General features: G+C 56.1%; 1 protein-coding gene across 4 annotated transcripts in view; it reads left to right on the forward strand.

Annotated features, from left to right (window-relative positions):
• Positions 1-25918, forward strand: part of AGO2 (argonaute RISC catalytic component 2) — an 84089-nt gene that overhangs the window by 17627 nt on the left and 40544 nt on the right. For 2 of the 4 annotated variants that reach the window (XM_070476945.1, XM_070476941.1), the window contains exon 2: positions 25018-25213. The exons of 1 other annotated variant lie outside the window; for it this stretch is intronic. In XM_070476945.1, coding sequence (XP_070333046.1) covers positions 25018-25213 — 196 coding nt within the window. Of the gene's footprint in view, positions 1-23994; positions 24234-25017; positions 25214-25918 lie in introns of those variants that run through there. One more of the 4 variants, XM_070476942.1, reaches the window with a different exon arrangement.

The following is a 25918-nucleotide window of genomic DNA, read 5'->3' on the forward strand; positions in this document are numbered from 1 at the left end:
TGGTCCTGTGTTTCCTCGGGTGACACTCCCTGTGTCCGTTTCCTGTCTTGGTGGACTGCTCAGCGCTCACATCAGCGAGACGCAGCCCCGGTGGGGACGCTGCCTCTGGTCGCCGGTGCCGGGGGGAGAGTGCAGCCGCCCCGGTGGTCAGACCACCCAGCTTCCGGCGTTGCCCTCCTCCTCCTCTGCTGGGAGCCAGCTCACACATGGCCTGTCTGCAGGGCCTCCGTCTGCTCGGTCTCTGCTATGTCCCTGGCATGTGCTGTCCTTGGCTTTGTTCCTGGAGAAGTGCACGGTGGAGCCACCAGCTGACAAGACACACCCACCGAATGGTCAGTCCCGGTGGTGGTTCTGGACGCTTTCCGCTCCAGGACCTCTTTACATTCTCAGATCATGGAAGGCCCGAGAGACGCTTTGCCTGCGTGGGCTGGAGCCGCCAGCGCTGAATGAGAGGTCAAAGCCGCGGGCGCTGAGGTGGCGGGCGGGCTGTAGTGGCCAGCACGTAGTGTGCTGTGCTGGCACGAAGCCCGGTGCGCACTGACACATTTTTATGAAAGCATTGTTTAAACTAAAAAAGAATGAGTGTTGTTTCAGGCGTTTGTAAACCTCCTTTAGGTTTGCTTGATAAAAGCAGCAGTCAGTTTGTGCTTTGCGTCTGCTGGGATGTGCTGTTTTGGTTGCAGTATATGAAGAAAATCCGGCCTCATGCTGATGTGTGGCTGAAAGGCAGGAGTGTTCGTGGTCTTCACATGTGGTTGTGCATGCTTCTCTTTGCCACCACGCCAGAATGCAACAAGTCGTAGTTTCTTAAAAGCTAGTTGTCCCGCAGGGTCCAAAACCAGGCCAGGTGCGGCGTGAAGCCGTCTGTAGCTGGTGGCCATGTGACGTCACGCGTCGTCACTGGAGGACATTGGATCTCAGACACGGGGGCCTCCAGACACAGGGAGGTGTCACGTTCAGGAACATCACATCACTGCTGCTCTCGCCACAAATCTGTAAGTGTTTGGAGTCTGTACGCTCATGGTGGCCAGTACATGTTTTCCACAGTTCTAGTTTTCACTTTAAAGTTTGAATTTTATCATTACAGCAAATACCAGCAGCCGTTTTCCTGGAGGGACAGGTCCGGTTTTGAAAAAGCGTCTGCCCAGCTCCCAGCCCCGGTCTCTGAGGAGAAAGGGGTCAGCCCACAGCTCACCCTGCTGTGGTCACTCTTCCTCAAGATCCTGTTGTTCTTCGGGAACAAGCGTTTCCTGTTTCTCTCACAGTGGGAAGGCCGGAGCCAATGCTTCGTGAGGCACCTACGGCCCCTTTAAGCACATCACCAGGATACCCGCCTCCCCGCTCCTCTCACCATGAGTGTGTCTCTGCCGGTGGACCAGTGACAGCCCAGCTGGGCCGCTGCCTCCACGTGAGCCGAGGCACCCGCAGCTGTCTCTGCCCGCAGAGAGGGCGTGTGCCGGCTCAGCATCGGAGGAACATAGCTTTAACCCCAGGAAGCCCCTCCAAGGGCCTTAGGGACCCCCCTGGGGTGTCCAGGAGCACTCGGGGGGGGGGACTGCTGAGTTAGGGGAGCCCTGCTCTGTTGGTGTGAGTCTCCCGAGCCGTCTGCATGTGGACCCTTAATCCCAGCGTGTGTAGAGAGAGATGTCCCGCTGTGATGAAGTGGGTTCATGGCTCACAAGGATGGTTTCATAAAACTGCCCAAGAAGTCAGTCTGATTTGGAGTCTGAGTTCTTGGCTGTGTGGCCGTCTGGGACTGCAGCAGGGTCTGGGGCTGGGAGAGACCTGGACGGCCTGTTCCGTGATGCCGGTGTGGGTGGGAGGCCACAGGAGTGACCGTCTCTGGCGTGGAAGGACATGGGTCGTCCGTTGGTTCTTGGTGAAGGAGCATGGCTCTCCCTCAGGTCTTAGAACTCTTTGTGAAAATAGGCAGCTCCCGTGAGCGGTGTCCTTAGTTCTCTGAATTCTGCTTGTGCTTTCCGTGAAGGTGTTTGTGAAAGTTGTCTGTTGTGAAAGCCCCTGTGTTTGCCAGCAGTTGCTAATGGTTTTTCCAAGGCCCTGAGTACGCATTGTGTTTGGGTGTCCATCTGAGAGAGATTGTCAGTCTGGAAGCGCTTCCGTTCCCGGCTGGCATCCAGACTGAGTTTAAAGCGTTTCTGTGGGCCTAGGCAAAGACCCTCCCCCTTCCCTGCCACTGGTCCTGCTTGCTCTTCATCACCTCTGTTTAAAGGTAAAGGATACTCATAGGTGCAGACAAATGCTGTTCAGCTCCACTTACACAAGAACAGTCAAGTTCGTAGAGGCAGAAAGTACACTGGTAGATGCCGGGTCAAGGGAGATGGGATGTGAGTGTTTGACGGGGACAGAGTTTCAGTTTTGGAAGATGGAAAACTCTGGAGATGCATGAGGGTGAGAGTTGTACAACAATGTGAATGTCCTGGGTGCCACAGCCAGCCGCTGCGCAGTTAGATATGGTTAAAATAGTACATTTCAATTTACGCGACTTTTACCACAACTAAAAATATGCTTCGCACAAAAAGAAAAAATATGTTTTGCCATTAAAAAAAAAGCATGGCGTGTTTCCCCTCCCTCCCCAAGAAGCTGCCCGGAGGTGCCCGGCTGGGGTGCTGGCGTGCGGCCCATCGGCTCGCTATGTCTCACAGTGGTGGTTGTGGGCTTCTGCTTGTGGCTTCTGACCTGCCCCAGGAGAAAATGGGAGTGAACAGTGCGACCTACATAGAGGACGCCTTCTAATTGATTGCTGACCAGCAGGCAGCCACTCCCGAGTGCGTGAAAATTGTTGGTGAAGAGTTAATGCTGACATACTGCTGCCTTGTCGCAAGCCTGGCCCAGGGACATGGCAGGAACCTCACAGTCTGTGACCGAGGTCAGCGCTGCCCCTACCCTGGCCGCCCTCTGGGCTCTGGGTGGGGGCACCTGCTCTGGCTTGTCCCGGATGCCCGAGAGAGAGTGGACCAGAGCAGAGGGTTCCTGCTCTCAGGGAGCTTGCGGTCTGGGGGCTGATGGGCGAGCAGTCAGCGGGTAAAGGTCCGGGCTCATGGTTAGTAAGGAGCTCCAGACAGCAAGTCCCCGCGGGAGTCGGGAGTGGCAGGTGCCCCGCGGGCGCAGTCCTGTGGGCCTGCGGCCAGGGCCCTGCTGTGCTCACACTGCCCGCTTGGACAGAACCAAAGGTTGCCGGCTATTTATGGAACTCAGTCTAACCCCTGGAACGGTGTCAGGGCCAGGACGTCGCCCGGCTCACCTGGCTGCCGGCTGCCCGCCGCCAGCACAACCTCCACACCCCACCTCCCGGCCCGGCACTTCCCCTCCCCGGGACCCAGCACTCCTGGCCCCCGGTCTCTGGTCTCAGAGACGGTCCCAGCCCCAGCCCTGGCCCCTTTCCTGCGGATGGAAAGTCCTTCTCAGGATCTGTTCACAGCGGGTTTCCTATGAAACCCGGTTGGAATGCCCCAGTCTCCCCCCCAGTCCACCAGCAGCCGGCTTGTTTCTGAGTGTTTGTCTCCTTCCCTTCGTGTCGGCTGTGACCTTGTAGACCCGTCTCCCCCACGACGTGACTGGCCAGCCCGTCAGGGAGCCCGTGGTCCTGCCAAGCTGGCCGATGGGGTCTGGAGGTGGTGCAGGTGGGGCATGGAGGGAGGCCCAGTGCAGCGCGAGGTGCCAGGTGGACGGGAGGGGCAGAGCGCTGGACGTGGACGGATGGACAGACCTGGTGCTGAATGCGGCTTTGTGTCTGCATCTTGGCCGCGCTGGTTCTGTGTGGGGGACCCTCCTTGAGGCTGTAAAGGTGCCCATTGAGGTGTCTAGGCCTTCAGAGCGCTCTGTTCTCTGACCCTGTCGGTGACCCTGGGGCCACTCTGGAGCAGGAAACCTCGCTCCTGCTCCCGTCCTGGCCCTTTAGCGTTTAGGACACCTGGCATTTTAGGGCTTGTAGATTGCGGGCTGAGAGTGCAGGACCTGCTAGTTTCCCTGGCATACATGCCTTCCTGGGTAGCTGCGAGCCGCTCTGCTTGGGTGAGGTTTCTGAGTGACCCTCTGTGCCGCGGGCTGTGACCTGCCCTCCGCCCGCCAGTCCGAGACCATGTGTTGGGGTCTCCACTGAGATGAGAGGGGCCGTGGCCATGTGCCCAGGGGCTGAGCGGGGTGGGCCCCGGAGGGGGCTGCAGAGAGGCAAGAGGTGGAGTCAGTATCATGAAAGAAATGGCTAGAAACCTGTGTTCCGAGTGGCTATCTCTGTTCTATATGACGCGGATATTCAAAAAGACAGCAGGCTCATTTTCTTAAGATGCAGCTCGCAGAGCCCCAGGTTAGCACTGTGTTGAAGATCTGAAGAACCTGCCAGAGCTGAGGACCCTGCAGTGAGTGCATCTCCACCAAAGCTCCCGGAGCGGGGTGCTGAGGAAATGCATCCACACGGGCGGGGGTGTGTGCGTGTGTGTGTTATAAAATATATACGCCGTAACATTTACCATTTTAAAGTGTACCGTTTGGGGCATTAAGTGCATTCAGAGTGTCTGCAAACCGTTGCCTCTTGCCTGGGTCCAGAGCTTTCGCATCGCTCGGAACGAAGCCCTGTGCCCGCAGCCCTCAGTCTTCCATTCCGTGTTCCTCCAGCCGCTGCTGTTGCCCCTCTGCCTTCTGTCCCGGTGTGTGTCTGTGTGGACGTTCTGTAGAGTGGGCCAGACGAGAGCTGGACTGTGGCATCTGGCTTCCTTCCAGGGCTCATCCAGGTTGTAGCAGGTGTCAGTCTTCTTTCCTCTTTATGGCCAAACAGTATTTCACCAGGAATAGACCACCTTTTGTTCTCTCCGCTCATTTGTTGATGGAAGTTTGGGGTTATCTCCAAACGTTAAATTTTTGAATCACGCGATTCTTAGTTTGCCGTGCCTCTGAACCCTGCCAGGCTACCATCAGGGACTCGCCTTGTGTGGAGCCGGGAGACCGCTGCCGCTGGGCCGTTTGCTCTGTGGGCAGGGCGGGCGGCTGCAGGTGCCTGCTGGTGGGCCCCCGAGCCCCTGCTCGGGGGCTAGGAGCTACCTGATTCCTTCAGGCTAATTAAAACACGGCTCATGTTCTTCAGTGTCGTTCCTCTGTGTGTTGCCAGGGGGAATCGTAACCTTATTTTCAGTAAACGTTTCTGGGCTGTAAGGTGTGTGTTTGTTTTTGTTTTGTTGCTTGCACCATGTGGGATCTTAGTTACCTGACCAGGGGTCAGACCCACGGCCCCTGCAGCGGAAGCGCGGGGCCTTAAACGCTGGACCGCCGGGCAGGTCCCAGCTGTAAGGTTTAAGTCAGATTCTGTGAGCTATAAGCACGAAAAAGCAACATATTCTGCCTAATTTGTTTATCATATTGGTCATAGTATATTTCAAGACCTGAAGGCCCAGGGTGTTAAACAGTGGGGAGAAGAGTGACTTTTGACACTTGGCTGAGGATCTCTGCAGGCCTGGAGGTCTCCTCTGCCCGAGTGTTCCTAGCGTGCCTGCTCCCGCTCTGCTTCTGGGCCAGCGGGAGGCCTCTGAGCAGGCTTGTGGCTTCCACTCCCTCCAGAAAGGTTCCCCTCGCTTAGCTTCACCGGCTGTGTTTGTGGTCACTCATCTCCCTGCTCATGCTTGCGGGCAGGAGGAAGCTGTGGAGGCCCATGAGCCTGGACCGTGTGCAAGGGTGCCATTGGCTGGTCCCAGGGTTCCCGCTGGCCTGGAGGCTCCAGCCCCACCACGTCGTCCTGCGAAGGTCAAGGCAGGCTGTGCCCCTAGGGTGGGCGGGACTCCGTGTGCAGGCCCTCAGACCCCCCCGTATGGCTCCGCGTAGAGCCAGTTCAGTAAGACTGCCCTGAGTGAAGTTCTGCCCCGCACTAGGACACGCGGGTCCATTTGTGTGAAATGCCCGTGTAGGTGGAAGGCTGAGGCAGAGCCCATCAGTGGCCCCCAGAGGACGAGGGTAGGCGGGGCGGGAGGAGGGTGCTCACTGGGCATGTGGTTTCTTCTTGGGGTGATGGAAGCGTTCTGGAAATGCGTGGTGATGGTTGCAGAACATTGTGAATGCGCTAAAAGGCAGTAAATTGTACATTTTAAATGGTTAGGATGTAAATTTTATGTTGCGTGAATTTTGATGTGGTTAAAAGAACAACCCCACCTTGATCATTCCTTGCATATTCATGACCCCAGATTTCCGTATGTGGCCTTGAACTCGAAGGCACCAGCACACTTGGCCTTGAAGGATGCCTTTTTGACTTCTGATCAACCAAAAATGACATTTGGGGTTCCACCTTAAGCTCAGAGGTGTTCGCCAGGATGCAGGAGATCCCGACCTTGCCTTGGCCAAGCTGCAGAGGGCACTAGGCGTGCCCGGAGGTCTGGCGTGGATGGGAGATTGCCATGATTGTGTCATTTCAGGGCGAGAGCCAGCTGTCCGCATTGGGCACTATCCACGGTCCAAGCCATGGGCCAGTGTCATTCAGCTTTTTTCAGTCTTCTGAAAAACACAGAAATATATTTCTAGTATGTTTTAAATCATGAGCCTGTTTCTCTTATAAAAGAATTGATTAAAGAGACCCAACAGTCCTGTTTGATTTTCAACAAATTTACTCCTAATTAATTATTCTGACTCAGGAAAACTGTGCCTCTCCGGGATGCCACCGTTCAGAAGTGAGGTCTCAGATATCTGGTTATGCAGATTGAAGGGTTTTTCCAGTTTCTGTTATTTGGTGAATTTGCTTTTACATGTCCCCTCAGGGAGTTGTTGGTTCCAAGTGTGGGGATTACAGATGAATTAGTGCCCAGTTGAATTGGATTCAGCCGTGAGTATCAGCCACAGGAGCCTTGCTAAAGTGTGCAAGGAAATTTTATTTCTTAAAGCTAAAGCTTATTTAGTCTTTTCAGATGCTCTTCTTGGTATAAGAACATTCTGGGATTTGTTTGGTAAGAGCATTGTGATGTTTGCTCTTCAACATGTGCCTTGTTTTATTAACATTAAAGTAACATTTCTTTTCGAAGTGTTGCAATTATAAGTTAAAACAGACATAAGAGTATTCCTATAATAAAATCTGAGTTGAAATGCTTGGTTTATGAATATATCACTAAGAAAGGAAGTATTCTTTTGCTATATTACCATGGCAGTGTTGTAGACATGACCCTGTAGATTACCCAACCTGAGAATAGTTTGATGTGTAACAAGAAACCATGTTTTACTAAAAAGAAGATATAAAGAGAGGCTGAAGTTTCTCCTTTGTAATGTTTATTTTTAACCTCTGTTTTACTCTGTTAAAAAGAATCGTATTCATAGTAGAAAACATAGTGACAGCAAAAGGGTGTATTATTAGTTGGGGCACATGAAGCCCTAAATAGACCCCAGCATCATGGCTCCTGAAGAAATCCAAGCCTGTGTGTGAATTTCCAGGGGCGTGTGGGCTTCCTGCTCTGTCCTGGGGGCCAGGCTCAGCGTGTCTCTACGCGGGGCAGGCGAGGGGCCTGGAGGGGAGGTCCATGGGGTTCCGAGGGATCCACCCACAGCTGACCTCCTGCCTCCACGCACCTAGCCCTCCGCCGCCTGCACAGGCCGTGTGGCTGGGCAGCACATGCCCACATGCCGGGAGGAGCAGGCAGCCAGGCCGTGGCAGACGGCCAGCAGACTCTGCCATGGCGAGGGAGCGAGAAGGAAGCGAGACTCTCCCTGAGCTGGCACATCAGGCCACTCCGGTCCTCCTGCCTGCTCTCGGCCACGTGTTGCCCCGAGTGCTGGCTGTGCCTGGTGCAGGGAGGACCCACGTGGAGCACGCCAGACCGCGGATGCTGTAGAGGCTGCTGGAGCGGGAAGGGGTGGCGGAGCAGACGCCCCGCTGTTTGTAGCCAGGCGGTCAGCAGTGTCCTGTCTTAAGAAGGTGACTCCTAAACAAAGACCTGAAAGAGTGAGCAAGCCACAGGGATGGCTGAGGAAAGAGGGCTGCAAACAGAAGTGACAGGTGCAAAGGCCCTGGGGCAGCAGCCTGTGGTGCAACGGGGAGAGAGGCCAGGGCACCGCAGGACTGTCCCTCTGGTTGAGGTGGGGGCCGCTGGGGTTCGAGCAGCCGCGTTTTTGGTCCTCCAGTCTGCAGCTGCTGCGAGCACGCGGAGGGGGCCTGTTGGGACTTGTAGGGCTGTCCACCGGGAGATGACGAGTGATGGCTGGGACCAGCGTGCCAGCAGCAGAGATGGTGAAGCTGAAGGGGTCTACACGGTGCAGCTGTGAGTGGGGGCGGCTGGCTTTAGTCGTGGGCCAGGTGAGGGGCAGAGGCGGGGGCGCCAGCACTCTGGCCTGGCCTCGTGAGTGAAGTGAGGACGCGGGCTGGGGGTGGGTGTTAGTCATGCAGGGTTCTGGTGACCCTGCCAAGCGGGTTCAGAGCGGTTGGGGGAGGGCGGGGTGGGCAGGTGCTGTGGAGTCCAGGGGTCCGAGCAGAGGTGTTGCGAGCACACCAGGGGGCCCGGGCTGCATGGACCAGGGAGGGGTCCGGTGGAGGTCAGAGTGCTGGCAGCCGTGCCGCCAGCCATGGTCGTGGGGTGCGCTGTGGCCGGACAGAGCGGGGCTGAAGGGCCGCAGGGGCCAGAGCAGCAGCGGGGAGGCAGGGAGGGGAGCTGGCGGAGAGCGTGGGGCTGCCGTGGGCAGGGGTGCAGCCTGACTGGAGAGGGAGGGAGGAGCTGGGGGAGATGAGCGTGTGGGGCCACCTGCTGGGCCGCGGGGGGGGGGGGGGGAATGGGCGCCAGAGACTGTTTCTGCCCCTGACGTCTGTTGGGGCTCACTGAGAGCATCCTGAGCATCGTTCTCTAGAGGCTGTTTCTCTGAGGCACATTTGTAGGCTGACGGCTGTCCTCTTTAGCACGTCGGTTTTCCTCTTCTGTGGCCGTCTGCTTGCTGCTATATCACGGTCTGTGTCTGTCGCCAGTGTCTTGCCTTTTCTCTATCTTGTTTAAGATGGGAGTGCACGCAGTGTGAGCTGGCGGGGGCTGGTGGGGGGGTTGTGGCTCCGGGAGGAGGAGGGCTGGGGGAGCACCCCGAGGATGGCCACTGTCTGTGGGGTGGGGGTAGGGTGGTCCCAGTGAGCCGCCCCCCGCCCTGTTTTATCCTGATGGCAGGCGAGGGGCACAGAGCCCGGGCTGGCGGTGCTGTAGGAGCCCCCTTCTGATGGCCGTCATTCCCTCTGAAGAACCAGGAGCTGGGGGCAGGGTTGGGCGGCAGGGCGGAGGTGCCCGGATGTGGGCAGGCATGGGTCGCAGGCATACACAGAGGGTTCCAGGAAGCTGGCGGCTGCAAGGGGACCCTGGGACCAACTGATGCATGGTTTCTGCCCCCCAACCCCCAGGCCCGGTCAGACCAGCGTTGCATCAGCATCTCAGTCCTGGGTGGCAGGGGACCCGCTCTCTGGGAGCTAGCTGTGCCCTCAGAGACATCCTTCCTCGGCACGGCCTCCCGGCCTCGGTTGCCTGGCACTGGGGGCCCCTCCTAGCGCCAGCTGTCTGTGCTCAGAGCACCCGGGGTCCAGACTCGTGCTGTCCACCACTGTCCCCTGGGTCCTGGTCGGGAAGGTGGCCGTCAGAGGACCCTCTTGCCTCCACGTGTGTCTGTTTGAAGATCTGCACGTCCCTGCTTGTCCCCACGGGTCTGAGGCGCAGGAGGCACTGCTTGGAAGTCAGCATTTGCCCCAGTGTCTGGTGCCGTGGACCTGCTGGGTTGGGGTCTGGACTGGGCACAGTGTGGGGGGTCTCTGCTCTGCAAAGCCTCAGCTGTGGGGGAGTGTGGCGGCTCCTCATTGGGCTCCTGGGGGCCCCGTCCCCAGGGCCGGGAATGTCTGGGGACCTCCCCTCTCATGTCTGACTCCTGGGCCGGAGGGCTGACCTCAGCTGGGCTGCCCGCGAGGGGCCTCTGCCTGGCTCAGGCTGGTTCCCAGAGGGGGCGGGAGCTGCCTGGCTGCGGTGGCCTAGCTCGCCGTCCCTCCTCTCAGCCGGCCCGGACTCACGGGCTGGGGACATGGACCCACTTGTACGTGCGGACTTGGCTGTTTTAAAACAACTAGTGTGTCGTCCTTCCGAAAACTGAAGGCTTAAGCAGCGGCCTCGTGGTTGGCTGTGTTGTTGGCAACGGCGGTCAAGTGCCGGGAACTCCTCAGCGATGGGGAGGTGCGGGGGGCGCCTGGTCCCTGTGCTGAATGGCAGCAGGAACCCCTCGCCCTCCCGGACGGCCCCCGCAGTCCCGCCTCACTGCGGGCTGTGTGACCGGGAAAAGTGAGGTGCCTGCCGGCCAGGTCCTGGAAGATGTCCCTGGGGGCAGCCCTGCCGGGCTCAGCAGGGCTCCTGGAAGAGGGTCAGGCCGTGAGCCTCTGCGGCGTCCTCACATGAGACGCCCCCCGGAAGCTGAAAGAGGGGTGCTGCCTGGATCTCTCAGACCCTGTGGTGTGTACTGCGGGGGTCTGACACAGCTCTTCTGTCACCACGAGGCCGGTGGCGGCTGTCACTGAGGGCAAAACTAATTAATTGAAATTCCTTTCAAGTCTGATTGTACCTGCCTCTCTTTTGTACCTTACAGGTAGTGCTTGTTTGTGAGTTAACTTTCCTAATCAGCAGGCGCTCGCTTGTGGGGATGTAGTGGTTCCTGCGGGCTTGCTTCCAGCAGTCCTGCCGAGTTTTTAGTTCTGATGGTGTCTGAGGATTCCGTCTTGACATGGTGTTGGTGGTCTTGTGGCCCACGTGGGGCAGTTCTGTGTCTGTTTCCGGTGATACTGCGTGTTTCGTTTTCTTTCGTTACTGCACCTGCCCAGCTCTGCTCACATGGTGATTGCAGGCCTCATGGTTTGGCTGTCCTCAGAAGAAATGCTTTGCTGTGGGACTGTTCAACAGGCTTTTTACTAGATGATTGTTACTGGGTCGAAGAAGTCCCACATTCTAAGTTGGAAGGGGCTTTTGTCTATTTTGTTTGTTTTTATTTTCTAAATTGTGAGAGGATCTTGTTTTCAAATAAGTATAAAAATTTAAAATAAGCCATAGAAAGAACGTCTGTATACGTGCCACCCAGTTTAACAAAGTAGCTTTAAAATGGTTTAAAGTGCTAGGGCTGCTTCTATGTGTGTGTCAAACGTCTCAGTTGGGGGCTGCTGCCCAGACTTTCCAGGCCATGTGACCTCAGCACCCCGAAGCCGCCGATTCCCCAGGCAGAGGCAGCCCCCCCGTGGCCACACAGCTGTGAGTCCCCATGCTCCTGGCTGGCTGGGGTCTTCATTGTCACCAGGGGTGTGAAGCCTCAGAATCACGCAGTCTTTCCCTTCAAACCCCAGCATGTCTCCCTTCTAGCTGCGGGGCCCTGATCATTCATTTCAACCCATCCCATCTATAAAAGGGAGCTGACAATGGAGCGCTTGAATGAACTCTTAATTCCTGTTGAGAAAGGGAACGCAGTCCACGGTCACACATCACATGGCAGGTGTTCAGTAGGCAGCTCATTCAGACTCGGGCTCACTCGTCAGGGGCGTACGCATGTCGTGGCAGGTCCAGGAGCACTCACCTGGCATCGGCCCGCCAGGTCTGACAGCGTGCGTCAGCCTCTGGGACAGCAGGCAGCTCGGCCTGCGAAAAGCTCAAGTGCCTGGTAGGATGGCCCTGACATACATCGCGTGGAGAAACGTCCCGAGGGGAGAGGTGACCTGGGTGGGGGTGTGGGGCCACTGTCGCTTCTCTCCAGGTGAGCAGGCAGAGCAGATGTGGAGTCCTGGGAGGTGTGCATCGAGGGGGCTCATGAGCCCTGGAGGTCTGTCTGCAGGGCTTCCCGGTTCCAGGGGAGGGAGCAAGGAGCGGCTCACGAGAGGGTGAGGAAGGGCTGGGCCGCGTGGTGGGTAAAGTGATCTAAAAGGCAGTAGGTTGAAGAGGAGGAAGTGTGAAATCACCCCAGGTAGAGGTTTTGGTGTGACGGTTGTTTAGAGGGAACTGCTGTGTAACATCACACCTCTGGGGACCAAGCCAAAATTCTGACCTGCCGAGTCCTGCTGCCTCGGTTCCAAGATAGTTGTTTTTGGTGCAGTGACTTCAGAACATCTGGCCGTCACCCCTGAAGTTGCCCTCCAGGTAGGGATGGGCTTGGCTCCCCTGCGGGTCATATGTGGACACCCTGGAGTCTGTCCCGCCCGCGCTGGTGTGGCCACGATGGTGGCTGAGCCTCGTTGGCCGCTTGGGGCTGTCCCTTCTTGTTCCTCCTCCTCCTCCTGTGCTGGACCTTGCAGAACAGTTGACTTGGTGGTGCATCCGGGGCCACCCGTCAGTTCCCCAGACAGGCAGGTGACCTGGCACTTGGGTTCTGAGTGATACGGGCGTGTGTCAGCAGGCACAGGGGCGATGCTGAGTGGTGGGTGGCAGAAACAGGTGTTTACTCTTTTCAAGGCAGGCAAAAGGCTGAGACCTCATTCAGAAGCCCTGTGGGAGAGAACTGAATGTTTTCATTCTTGATGTTATTTTTTTCCTTCATGGTGCTTTTTCTCTTAACGTTCATCAGGCCTCACCGATAGTGCTGAGAGATCGGGTTTTCGTGGGTTTACATTATCTGGAGGTGTGCGGATGCTCCGAAATTGAAGTTAAGGCTTCATGTCAGGAGGCAGTTCCCAGGGAAGAGGCCCTGGCGTGGAAGCTCCAGGCCCTCAGTGGGGGTGGGAGGATGGGCGGGGTGGGGACCAGCCCCTCTGCCCTGCTGCTCACCTGTGTGTTTGCAGAAGGCAGTGCCACCCGTGCCGCCACCTGTCGGCCGTGTTGCTGTCCCAGCCGGGCTGAGCGCTTCTCTTGGACCTAGCTCCCCCGAGCGCAGCGCATGCTCCCCAGGGCAGGCCTGCGGTGTGGGGATCCCCCAGTGCGACATGCAGACCTCAGATGATTCAGCCTGCGCGGCTAGAGAAGGGGGATCCGGCCTGAGTCAGCAGCGCGCTGAGCGGGGAGCAGGCCCGTCCCTGATGCTGCCAGCCACGTTCGCATATGGGCAGTACCAGCTTCCGAGAGGCTTTTTGCTCATGTGCAGGTTCTGTATCTGGGCTGGAAAACCCAGACTGTGGCCTTAATCTTGTGTTTCAGATAACATGTGCACAGGCAGCTTTGGGGCCCGGACGCCCCGGTTCCCACCCTGCCCCGGACAGTGGGTGTCCTTCGGCAGCTCCCCAGGCACTGCTTCCACCTGGGGTCCTGCCAGCCTCCTGGCTGCAGAGTGAGGCAGTGGTGGCCTGTCTTGAGACAACAGAGCCGGGAGCTTGCTGCCTGCCGTGGGCAAGGAGCTCCACCTGCCCATCTCCCTCTGTCCATCTGTAAAACACAGATGGAAATCTTAACCGGCCTGCCGCAAATCCTGAATTAGGGAAGTTTAGAATTAATGTGGACATCTATCAAATGGGGGTAATGACTGCCTACATCTTGTAATCAGTATTTTTCCAATAATAGATACAATGCACTCATGTACAAAATACAGAGGCATAAAGACCAATCGTAGTATGGCCACTAGGGAATTATCACTGTTAGTATTTTGTTTTATGATCCTTCCATAAGTTTTGCTATTCATACCCCTGGGGTGTGTGTGTGTGTCTGTGTGTGTGTAAATAGAGGGCAAATGCAATTTATTACATCAGATACTGTTTTGGAACTTTCTCCTGCTTGGGCATTGTTCCATGAAACAATTGTAGATGAGCGGTAACAGGAAATTACTGTAGTAGTATTTTACATCATTGTCAATTGTATGATTTTGATTCTACGATAAATGCTGTTAGGTATAGACTTCCCTGGTGGCTCAGAGAGTAAAGCGTCTACCTGCAATGCGGGAGACTGGAGTTCGATCCCTGGGTTGGGAAGATCCCCTGGAGAAGGAAATGGCAAACCCATTCCAGTACTCTTGTCTGGGAAATGCCATGGACAGAGGAACCTGGTGGGCTACAGTTGACAGGGTCACAAAGAGTCGGACACGACTGAGCGACTTCACTTTCACTTTGATGAGTATTTTAGAATAAATACCTAGATGTTAAATTACTAGATCAAAAGGCACATGATTTTAAAAGATTTCTGAGACATGACATTCCTTCAAAATCACCTAGTTTGGATGACAGTGGTTTTTCCCCCAAGTGCTAATAAATGCCAGATGGGCAAAAAGTTAGTTTTGTTTGTTTGTTTTCATATTTCTTTGACTAAAGGCTGAATATGTTTTCTATGCTTTTTGGCTGCTAGAGTTTTCTGTACACACTATCCACTCATAGATGCTGCCCATTTTCCAATTAGTCCTTAATCCTTAGAAATTTAAACTCTGTATCCAGGTTTATGCCTTCTCTGGTGACTCAGTGATAAAGAACCCACCTGCCAGTGCAGTAGACTCAGGTTTAAGCCCTGGGTCGGGAAGATCCCCAAGAGTTGGACATGACTCGGCCACAAAGCAACCATCCAGGTTTATATTTTTGGGTTTGTGAATTTATCATGTCTAAATTTTGTGAGTCTATCCAGTGATTCCCTCATAGCTCAGTTGGTAAAGAATCTGCCTGCAATACAGAAGACCCGGGTTTGATTCCTGGGTTGGGACTATCCCCTTGAGAAGGAAATGGCAACCTGCTCCAGTATTCTCGCCTGGAGAATCCCATGGTCAGAGGAGCCTGGCGGGCTACAGTCCATGGGGTCACAAGAGTCTGTCACAACTTAGCAACTAAACTGCCTGCCTACCTATCTAGTGATTAGAGAAATCTAAAAAATTTCATGTAGTCAAGCTTGCCTCTTGTGATCTCTGCCTCCCATCCTATAATTATAAAAGGTTATTCAATTTTAATATATGTCTTTGGATGTTTTTGTTTCACTTAGAGATGTCTGTTTACAGTTGGTACCCATTTGGAACTTATTTTTAGTAATGTGTAGAAGCTCACCCACGTTTTTTAACATCCAGGAAGCTGTTCTTGCCCTGTCCACCTCGTGGACGTGCCCCCTTCGCCTGTCCTGCCCTGTCCTGGCGGCCTGCTTACGGCCTCTGCTGTCCCTGCCTGCCCGCCTTCTGAGGACGAGCCGCCCGAGCACAGGGCCATCAGGGTGCTCGGGAGACGCCCGGGGAGGGGGCGCTGAGCTCGGGAAGGGCCACGAGCAGCGTGCGCGGCCAGCTCACACGTCTCGTGTAGTTCACACACACCTGCTCTCTCAGGGGGCCCGAGGCAGCTGAGCTTGGTGGTGAAGCTCCCATGTGTGACAGCAGCAAGACCCGTGTCTGGGTCCCGGCTTTGCCTTCCCTCGCCCTCCGTCGCCTCGTTTCCCGTCCGGGGTTCTGCTTGCCTCCCCCGTGAGGACCGGAGGGGACCCAGCGTCTGTGCCTGCGCCCCCTGTGGCCATGGCCCCTGCGTCACTGCGGGGGCTTCGCGTGATGATAGGCACCTTACAAAGAAGGCACGTGTTCCTTTCGGTGCTGAGAGTTGTTCTGAACGAGGACGGAGGAGTCAGTGCGGAATGGCAGGAAGCGGAGTTTTCTGAGCTTTCCCAGCTGCTTTAGAGGGACAGTTGATGAGATTCTTGTACACTGCAGGGGATAAGAACAATCTAGTTTCTTTAGAGAGAGACTTTCCTGAAGCAGGAGAGGTGCCGTGTGGACTCTTCCGTAGGGGGCCTCAGCGGGGCTGCCTGGGGCCGGCGTGCAGCCTGTGGCCTGGCGGCGCCTGCTGTCGGAGCGGGAGGGTGTGGGGGTGATGTGTCCCGGTGCTTGGTCATCCCTGGCCTCTGGGGGTGAGATGGGCAGGTTGCTCGCCGGAGGTGGAGTGATAATCTTCACCCTCGTGGCAGCCTCGTGCTTTCTTCCAAAACACGTCTCTACTAAGAGTTAGTGAGACACTCATATATTCCCTTTTTCATCTGATCATTCGTTTGTTCATTTATTCATTGAGCAGTTGCACCAAGCCAGACGTAGTCTCTGCCCTGGTGATGCCAGCATTGGTGGGAGAGGCAGTTACCAATCAGAGAATCCCTGAGTGGATGTAAACTCAGAACTACTCAATGCTGCAGAGAAGTGTGCGGGGGAAGGCGCAGACAAGCCAGAGTTCACGTTTCCGCGGGTTTTTATGTAAAGTGCGTCTAAATGTTCTGACAGGCGCTTGAAAGAGCCACTCGTCCACGCTAGTGTCATAGCAGTCGTTTGGGGGAGTGTTTCCATGGGAGGTGATTCACATTTTACAGGTGTTTCTTTAATCCTTCCTTGTATGTATTTAGGGTATTTCTAACATTGCTGAGTAGTGAACAGATGGTGAATCAGAGGGGACAGTTTTAACTTGAGGGTAAAGTTTATTAAAATACTTATTATGAGGGGAAAAATGTTTTCTTCTTACCGATCACAGAGGTGGCTTTGGGGACCATTCCTCAAAGAAGACTGTTTTAGATGCTGGTTGGAGTTTCAGGCTAAACTACAAGAGACCACCTAAAACCCGCTGCTGCCGGCGTTCTCTGAATCTGCCGCAGACGCAGAGGCGGCTGTCCGCGCGGGCACGAGGCAGCTGGGTGCTCGTCCCGTGGGCACCCCAAGCGCCAGTCCAGCTCGCGGCCTGTGGGGCCTGCCCTCATCTGGGTGCACCTGCTCTGTTCAGGCCGCCTTTGGGGCCCTCTCTTTGGGCTTTACCAGGAACCAGGCTGAGACAGGTGGGAATTTCCCCCGAGGGAGGGGGAAGTGAAGGGCTTACAGGAACTGTGGCCATGTGAGGCTGACACATTTCCAGAGAATTGCCCTGTGCCCACGCTGGCTGCCTTTCTCGGGGGCTGTCCCCACCCTCTCTCTGGTCTGGGGAGGCCGCCCAGGGGTTCGCCAGGCTCTGCCTAGCTGCCCTTCCTGCTCATCTGGGTAGAACTGCTGACCAGACCTGCCTGAGGGCAGGAGGAGGAAGTGAAGGTCCTCTGGGCCTGGGGGTGTTCGGGGGGAGGCCTGACGGGTCAGCCTCTCCACCACCCCCCGCGCTGCTGCTGACCACCTGCTCAGAACCCCGGTGGCACCAGACGCTCCTGGTTTCCGTGCTGCTGGGGGTGATCCCTCCCTCCAGCGACTGGGGCCGGGTTCCCCCTTCCTTCGTGTCCCCCAGCCCGGGGCGCACGAGCTGCCTCTGAGTCTGCGGGCGTCTGGGCCGAGCCTGGACCCCCCTGGCAGGGCTCTCGCTGGACGTGCAGCGAGTCTTCCTGGGCCGTGGCACCTGGCCAGATGTCGGCCGCCTCTCTGGGAGCTCCGCGGGGTTCGGTCCGTCTCTGTGCTCCTGGTGGGCTGCGGGCGCCCGGATCTGGGCCTGTGGTCCTGTAGATGGTTTGTGTTTGACTTGCCCTCCAGCCGACAGTGTTCTGTCTGCGTTCTCAGAACTTTGTCCCAAGGCCGCTTCCACTCACTCCACTGAGAAGCCCGGTGCGATGGTTTGATACGGTTCAGTCAGCTCAGGCCATAGGAGACTGGCCCGTGTGGGCAGCAGGTGGACTTGCCCAGTGGCAGCCGCGTGCCCTGGTTTTAGGGGAGAGTGCTAGTCTGACAGTGCCTGCTTTCTGGCCCATGCCTTTAATGAGGTGCGGTGCGGCGGACACACAGACCCTGGCGGTGGTCCTGCATGGCCACTGCTTGACCAAGGGACCCTGATACATGACTCATCCCATACCTCCATGTTCTCCTTACAATGACATCCAGAAGCACAGAGCAGCTGATGTCAACCCCCCGCTTGGCCCCAGGCATGGCATGGAAGGACTCAGTGGCTCTGAGCTGCTTTCATCACTTTCTCTTGCCCTCATAGTTGCTGGCTGTGAGACCCAATATAATGAGCACAGAATTCTAAAAGGAAGGTAGAGGATACGTGACGTTGAATAATAATGCTTACTTTGAGATTCTGGAAAGAGCTTTATGATGGCTTCCTGGTGTTTGGGTGCCAGCTCTTTAATCCCAGCCCCACTGAGACACGAGTGCCAGTGGGCTGGGCTCACATTCCAGAGGAGGGCCCAAGTTCCAGGGGCACAGAACAGCCAGTGAGTAGAGCCCAGAACCTCGGTCCCCTTGCCAGTAACCGAAGCTGCTTAGTTTAAGAGCCAGGATGTTCGTTTGTTTATTGACTCTGTAATTTAGACCTTTCTTAAGGAACATTTCAGTCACCCGGGAGTGAAGAGTCAGGCAGATCTTTTTGCTTTTGAAGGCCAGCTAACTCGTAATAAGACGAGGCGGCAGGAGCACTGTGTGTGGGGGCGGGGTGGTGCAGGCAGCTGAGCCCCTTCTGGGAAGCCCTGGTGCCCGCTGCCTGGTTGGTACTTCCTGTTTCCAGCCCTTCCCTAGACCAGCCCCCAGACCCGTCTCAACATCATGGCCCCAGCACTTGCCCAGAGCCCTTCGCAGTCCATGACTCAGAGCAGGGAGGGGGGAGGGGGGTTACCCTCTCTCTCTGTGACTCTAAGGTGACTCCTGGCTCCAAGTTCAGTGATTTATTTCCAGTTGTCTGTGGCCAGGGATGCTGTTCTCAGCCTGATGGTGTCGGCTGGCCCCTGTTTGTAGCAGCAGACACCCCATGAAGGCTGGAGTGAGGCTGCCGCGGGCCGTCTTCTCCCCATCAGATTTCCAGGTCCAGTGCCTGACCTGATGTAATTTGCAGTTTTTGTAAAATTCAGTTCTATGGGCTTAAGTACGTGGAAAACGTTGGAAATGAAGTGCTTCTCTGAACAGTTGTGCTTGTCCCCCTGCTCACCAGGATGGCCTGATTCCACACTTCTCACTGGGACACTTGGCTTGCTGTCGTGGCCCTGGGTGAACTGCAGGCAGAGCCTCCAGGCTCTGGGGCGCTGCTGTCAGGCCTTATCAGAATGTCTGATTTCCAATTCCCGACTCTGCCGTATGGTAGGCGGCCTGTGTGATGAGCGAAGCCTGGAAAGCCTGTTGTCATGGCAGCGGGTACATCGTGAGCTCACATCACATCAGGGATGGGTGATCACGGGGCAGCCATGGAGACAGAGGCCCCGTCGGCCCGTATGGCTGGCTGTTCCTGGTGGAGGAGCGTCCGACCTGCCCACCCTCCATGCCGCCACAGAAACCGCAAAGGCTTTGTGATGTTAGCAGCCACCAAAACATCCTCTTCCCTGCTTAGAGACGAGGCTACCCTGTCCCCTTAGAGGAGGGGATTCCCCAGGGCCTGTGATCAGGAGCCCCTCTGTCAGTCTGGAGATACGTGTGATGAGTCCCTTTCCAGAGTGATGGTTCTTTAAGGGAAAAGCAATGCACATAGGATGACAAAGAAAACTGGTTGTATTGAAATGGTTTATCAGGAAAGCAGAAGGGTGATACCGTAACATGTTACCACGTTTAATAACCAGGCCCAGCAGCGGGCCGTGCACTCCCCGGGTTTGAAGTAGCACCTGTGAGTGCTGCCACCTGCCAGGCAGGCCCCGCGTGTGCTGCTCCTCCAGGTGGGCGCACAGTCAGACCTCAGCAGGTGGTGGCTGTGATCGTGCTCCAAGTGCTGACCGAGGGACCTCGCGGGGCCGGACCGCAGCGCGCGGCTGCTCTCCCTCGAGGGCTGGAGGCGGCGAGGCCTGGGGGCAGAGCCCACACACACAGCTTCGGGCACAATAGGTGATCGAAGTGTTCTTTGTATTTTTCTACATCTTCTGTAATAAGTGTGTATTTTGATAATCAGAGAGAAGACTACAATACGGGAAGGATTCACCCAGTCCGCCCACGTCTGCCATCGTGGGCAGAGAAACACGGCGGCTCCTTGAATTGAAACGATGCTGCACAAGGGTGTCAGGAAAGGACCCCGCCGCTGGTCATCTGAGTGTTTGCAAGGAGGCTGACTTCCTTCTCCCAGATGGGGGCGGGGGCGGATCTTAGCTGACTCTGAGGTTGCCCTGAGTCCTGGGGGCCTCCTGCGGGCTCTCCCTGGGAGCTGGGAAGAACTCTGCCCCGGCCCATGCTGGTCCATGCAGTCAGTGGGCTCTGGGCGCCTCCTCGGGTCTGTGACCCCGGCCCCCAGCTCCGGGTGGGGGATGGGACCAGTGAAGCGCTCCTGGGGGCTGGGGTGGGGCTGTCAGGAGACAGTGAGGGGGCAGGGGTCCCGCGCCCTGCTCTGGGACCCTCCTCTAAACTCTGCGACAGCCCAGACCCTGGGGGGTGGGTTTCTGTGGGAGGACCAGCGGCTGACAGGCTCACTCCTGCGGGCTCTGGGGAGAGCTCTCTGGTTTCTATGACCTGGTTAGTCACACAGGAAGTCGATTACTCATTCACTACACGTTTCCCTTTCACTGATTGAGCTGTGGCTCTAAAACTGGAGGCCTGACACACGCAGCACACTCCGGGTGCCCGCCTTGTCCCTGACGCTGCCCTCTGCCCCCGCACCGTGGTCCGGAGTGGATGCTGGGGGCTGACTCACCCATGTGGCGGGGCTGTGTTGGCAGTTCGCCCGCTGTGACAGCTGGTACTTCTGGATGAGAACGGAAGACTCGCCCTCCAGACCCCAAACGTGTGGCCCGTGTGGAGGCGAGCCTCCCAGCAGGAGATCATTCCAGACCAACCGATCCGACTGGTTGCAGGATGGGAGATGTGCTGTGCCTGTGGCCTGGGGTTGCCGAGGGGTGTGGACTGGGGTGTCTGCTGGCAGCTTCACAGCGGGATCAGACCTGCGTTTCTCTGTGAAAAGTGTAGGAGGTGTGAGAGAGGCTGGCAGCTGGGGACTCACGTGCCTGGCTGGCACGAAAGACCCTCTGCCGTGGGGATTGGCAGCGGGGTGCCCGCTTGGGCAGCCAGAACTACAGCCACCTGGCCTAATGCCAGCTTGGTGGCACCTCCTCTAGGAAGTCTGCCCAGATGCCTGCTCCTCTCAGGCTGTTCCCTGGGCTTCCGTTTATTTAGATGTTTGGTGGCACCCGCTCCTGGAGCCCTGGGCAAAAGGGGGACCAGGGAGCCTGTGCCCCGGGGGGTGGGGGCCGTGTCCTCTCCTCATCCTTCTCTCTGATCCCAACCCCCACCCCCCACCAGGTACCTGTGTCGTAGCCCCCGTTCCTGCTGTGGCCGTGGAGGGCAGACGTCTGCAGAGCTCACCTGGGTGAGGCTCGGCTGGCTGCTAAGCTCCCCCAGATCAGGCGCTGTCCATGCCCACGTGTCCCTCCTTCGGGGAGGAGAGCTGGCGCCCCCTCCACCTCCCAAGTGTTGTTAGTGGGTCCTGCTGCCTGTTTGGCAGTTTACATGCGGGACTCTCTGCGCCTCAGAAGAACAGACCCGTGGTGTCCTCAAGGGCCGAGGCCATGCGGCTTTCACATCCCTTGGCACGAGGGTTTCCTTCCCGAAGGTACAAACACAGGTCCACACCTGTCCCCTCAGCTCACAGGGCTTTACCCTGGGGTTTTATATTCCATACACCTTCCCATGAACTGTCCATGTTTTCATGATTGAAAGCTCAAGGCGGGGAAGAAATGCCTTGTGTATTTTATGTACTTGTTGCCACTGAATTGCCCCACTGCTTTTATTAATAGAGGTTAGCAACACAAACTGGCCAACAGTCCTTGCTTCCACGGCTTCCGCATCCAGGTGGTGGGTGTTGGGGCTGCAGGAATGCTAGGCTCAGCCTGAGGGGCCCAGGTCGGCCCCAGGCCCGCGGCTGTGCTGTGGGGTGAGGTGGGGGCCCCCCCCAGCGTGGGCACATCGGCTGTGTCACTGTCCGTGCCTTGGATGGCTTCAGGGTTCCGAGGCGACCCCTCTACCGCGTAGCCGAGAGGCAAAGTCGGGAACCGCCCATTAGCAGGGAGCTACTGGGATCACGGGGGACTGTGCTCAGTGCTGCGTAATGACCTGTGGGGGAAAGACTCTGGGAAAGGGCAGATGTGTGTGAGTATGGGCTTCCCTGGCGGCTCAGATGGTAAAGAATCTGCCTGCAGTGTGGGAGACCTGGGCTGGGAAGATCCCCGGAGGAGGGCATTACAACCCATTCCAGTATTCTTTTCTCTTCTTTTAATCGCAGGTGTCTGCTTAGTTTTATTTACTAATTTGTGACTGTACTGGATCTTTACTGCTGTATGGGCTTTCTCTGGTTGCAGCCAGTGGAGACTACTTTTCGCTGCAGTGCGCAGGCTTCTCATTGTGGGGGCTTCTCTTGTTGCGGACCACAGGCTCTAGGCAGGCAGGCTCAGTAGTTGCAGCACGGGTTTGGTTGCTCCGTGGAATGAGGAGTCGTCCCTAACCAGGGATCAGACCTCAGTCCCCAGCACTGGCAGGTGGAACCTCATCCACTACGCCACCAGGGGGTCCCCACTCCACTGCTCTTGCCTGGAGGATCCCCATGGACAGAGGAGCCTGGTGGGCTACAGTCCCTGGGGTCACACAGAGCAGGACAGGACTGAGCGAGTAAGTGTGTGTGTGACTGAATTGCTACCCTGTATACCTGAAACTTACATGATCTTGTAAATCAACTACACTTCAATTAAAAATTTTTTTTTAATTAAAAAAAACCTGAAAGTGATTTGTAAGCTGGGACTCCTCTCCCTGTGGGTTGTGCTCTGGTTCCTGAAGTTGCCCTGTGGCTGAACCTCTCCAGGGACACGCAGGTTCAGCCTTGATGCCACACTCACGGCATTCTTCTCGCCGGATAGAACCCACCTAAGAACAGGGGTCTCGTGCCTGTGGGCACTCTGCGGAGGGCAGAGAGTCTGCATCTGTCCACGGGGAGCCAGTGGGGGCCGCTCCTTGGCTCGGTGGGGACCCTCAGTACGAGGGTCCCGTGACGCCTGCTGACGGTGGAGAAATAGGCACAGTGATTTGCTGGGTGACCGGCACTCAGACGTGCTCCCAGGAGGTGGCACGCGGGCCCGGGTCCCCCTGTGCCCTCTGTCTCTGGGCCCGGGCCTGCTGCATGCCTGGGGCACACAGGCAGCTTGTGGGGACGGGCTGTTGTGAAAGGCTGTGAGTGTCATCTGTGAAGTCACACTAGCCCCATGCAGAGACTGGAAGGTCTCCAGGTGGTTTGACTCAGAGATTTAATAACCCTTAGAGCATGTTTGTTTTCTCATAGAAAGAAACCCAAATAGAAAACAAATAATTCAAGGACTCTCTTGAGTTTTTTTTTTATGTCAGAAATACAGTAAGAACAGCTTCTATTATTTTTTGTAGAGTGCTTTTGTTTCCCGTGAATGTCAATAGGTACTGAAATACATGGAATTTTTTTTTTTAATGAGGACTTTTTTGAAGCAAAGATATTTGAGCTAAAATTTGAGGTATTCTGTTAATGGAATTTGTTTTCATTGGTTTTTTACCCCCTTAAAACCACAGCTTGAATTTTATTAATGGAATTACTGAAAATTTGAGTTGAGATGAAGTTTCTATTTATTTATTTATTTTTCGTTTATTTTTATTAGTTGGAGGCTAGTTACTTTACAATATTGTAGTGGTTTTTAATTTATTTTTTAATTGTCTTTGTTGAGTGGGAGCGCTCCTAGACTAAATTAATGGATTTAAGAGTCATGGAGGAAAGATACCACCATGAGGATCTTGGTCCCTTTAACAACCCTCTGGCCTTGTCTTATTTGCTAATAATTCACACTGCTCCATCTTTAATCTCTCATATGCAAATAAAGAACCAAAATATACATAGCGAGTATGGTAACCAGAGAGGCTTATAATTTTTTTTTTAATTCTGGTGTATATGCTGCATTTCTAAGTCATGAACTGGCTTACTGTTGAGACGCCCCTTTGTGGGGAGGTGATCTTGGTCTGTGGTAGAGAAGGGGGTGACTAGCCTTGGCTTCCAGGCTGAGAGCTGGCAGGCGTAGTCGAGTGCCGTGTTGACCCAAGCACAGCTGTGGGAAGCCCCTGGGAGAGGGGCGTCGTGGAGGAAGTGGTCCTTGGGATGAGGCATCACTGCGTCTGCGTGACTGTTGGTGTCGGGGAGGCTTGGCTCTGTTGACTCTTGGTGTTGCGAACCCCCTCCTGTGTGACTTCAGTGGTCTGTCATAGAGGACACTGGTGACCTTCTTTCATCTGAGCTGGGTGTCTCTGGTGTGAGTGGGGGTGGTGGATCTGGTGTGTCTGGGCTCGTGTGCATCACATGCTCTCAGACCAGATCCTCGGGCTTCTCGTGGTCCGGCTGGGGAGGCTTCTCGTGGTCCGGCTGGCAGCATGCGCTGCAGTCTCATCCTGGAAATGGAACTCAGTGAGCTGGGCAGATAGGCACTGTGGGACTGAATGAGCTGCTCAGGATTTGTGAGCAGGAGCGGCATGTGCAGGGCTCAGAGGTGCGAGCTGGCTCTTGGGGGCTGCGTTGGTCTGTTCGCGGCAGGAGATGAGGCCGAGGCACGAATGCTGGGGGCCAGAGAAGTGTTTGCACAGGGTGAGGGGGGCACCTGGATGACATGTCACCACCAGGATGACACGGGAATCCAAGCTGAGGCAGAGAGTGAAGTCGCTCAGTCGTGTCAGACTCTGCAACCCCAGTCATAGCCTACCGGGTTCCTCCGTGTATGGAATTCTCCAGGCAAGAATACTGGAGTGGGTTGCCATTTCCTTCTCCAAGAGATCTTCCCAACTCAGGGATTGAACCCGGGTCTCCTGCATTGTAGGCAGACGCTTTACTGTCTGAGCCGAGGTGGATAGGAAAGGAGGCGTTCAAGGAAAAGCAGATGAAATTGATGAGCACTGTTGAGCAGTCGGCCGTGGAAAGTGTGTGGGAAGGGTCTTGACCAGAGCAGGCCGCAGCTCACTCACTGATGGAGGCGCAGGTGGGGCGGGGAGGTCTGAACTGCGAGGAGCCAATCATCCTAAGAAGTGAGGAGGGCCGAGCGCAGCGTGCGGGAGGCGGCCGCCAGGGGTCAAGGAGTGGGCGCCTTGGGGGGACCTCGAGCTTGGTGCCTGGGGGGCTCTGTGACCAGGTGGCCCTGGGCGGGAGTGGGGTGAGCTCCAGGAGAAGGAGGTGCCATGGAGAGGGCGGGAGGGCGTGCCCGCGGGCCTGTGGGGCCCGTCCCGGGCGGGAGGCGGCGGGAAGCTGGGCCCTGGGTCACGGGCGTCCTCTTTGTGTTCCAGCGCTCGCGCCTCCTGCTCCGCCACCGCCACCCATCCAAGGATATGCCTTCAAGCCTCCACCCAGACCCGACTTCGGGACCTCCGGGAGAACAATCAAGTTACAGGCCAACTTCTTTGAAATGGACATTCCAAAAATTGACATCTATCACTATGAGTTGGATATCAAGCCAGAGAAATGCCCAAGGAGAGTTAACAGGTATTCTGTTTTGTCTGTCTTTTAAGACGAATCCACCCTTCAGGTCTCGGCAGATCCCTTGGGACCTCTGTCCCTCAGAGAAGCTTCCATTGTGTTCTTTGCTTTTTAACATTCTTGTGTTGAGATACAGTGAGTGCACATTGTCAGTGTGCAGTTCAGTGAGGGTTCACCCCAGAAAGCTGCCCTGTAACCCAGCCCCCAGCCCCCCACAGTGTTTTGGGGTCTGCCCTGGACCCGCCGGGGTGAATGGAGGCGCCCGACCCGCAACAGAGTCGCCTTCGCCCTGCTCCTCTCACTCATCGGGCTGTGAGCCTGACCTGTGGCTCTGTGCGAGTTGAGACCTTCTTGCTCTTACTGCAGAGGAATGTGTAATGGTGCGATTATTTCATCATTCATTTCCTCGTCCTTCTATTTGGTGCTCCGGCGCTCTGCTGTGATAAATGAAGCTCCTGGGAACATGCTCGTTCAAGTCTTTCTTGTGGACGAGTTTTCACTTCTCTTGGGTGAATACCTGGGGGTGGAGTAGGTGGGTCAGAGGGTAGTGCAACTTTAGCTGCGTGGGACGCCGATTGCACCGTCTACCGCTCCCAGCGGCCATGAGGCTCTGCTGCCCCACGTGCCACCATCAGCACTTGGCTCAGTTAGTCCTTGTGATTTTTGCTATTTCAGTGAGGGTGTAATGGTTTCCTCAGTTCAGTCGCTCAG

Source organism: Odocoileus virginianus, chromosome 15 (genome assembly GCF_023699985.2).
Source record: "Odocoileus virginianus isolate 20LAN1187 ecotype Illinois chromosome 15, Ovbor_1.2, whole genome shotgun sequence".
Classification (NCBI taxonomy): domain Eukaryota; kingdom Metazoa; phylum Chordata; class Mammalia; order Artiodactyla; family Cervidae; genus Odocoileus; species Odocoileus virginianus.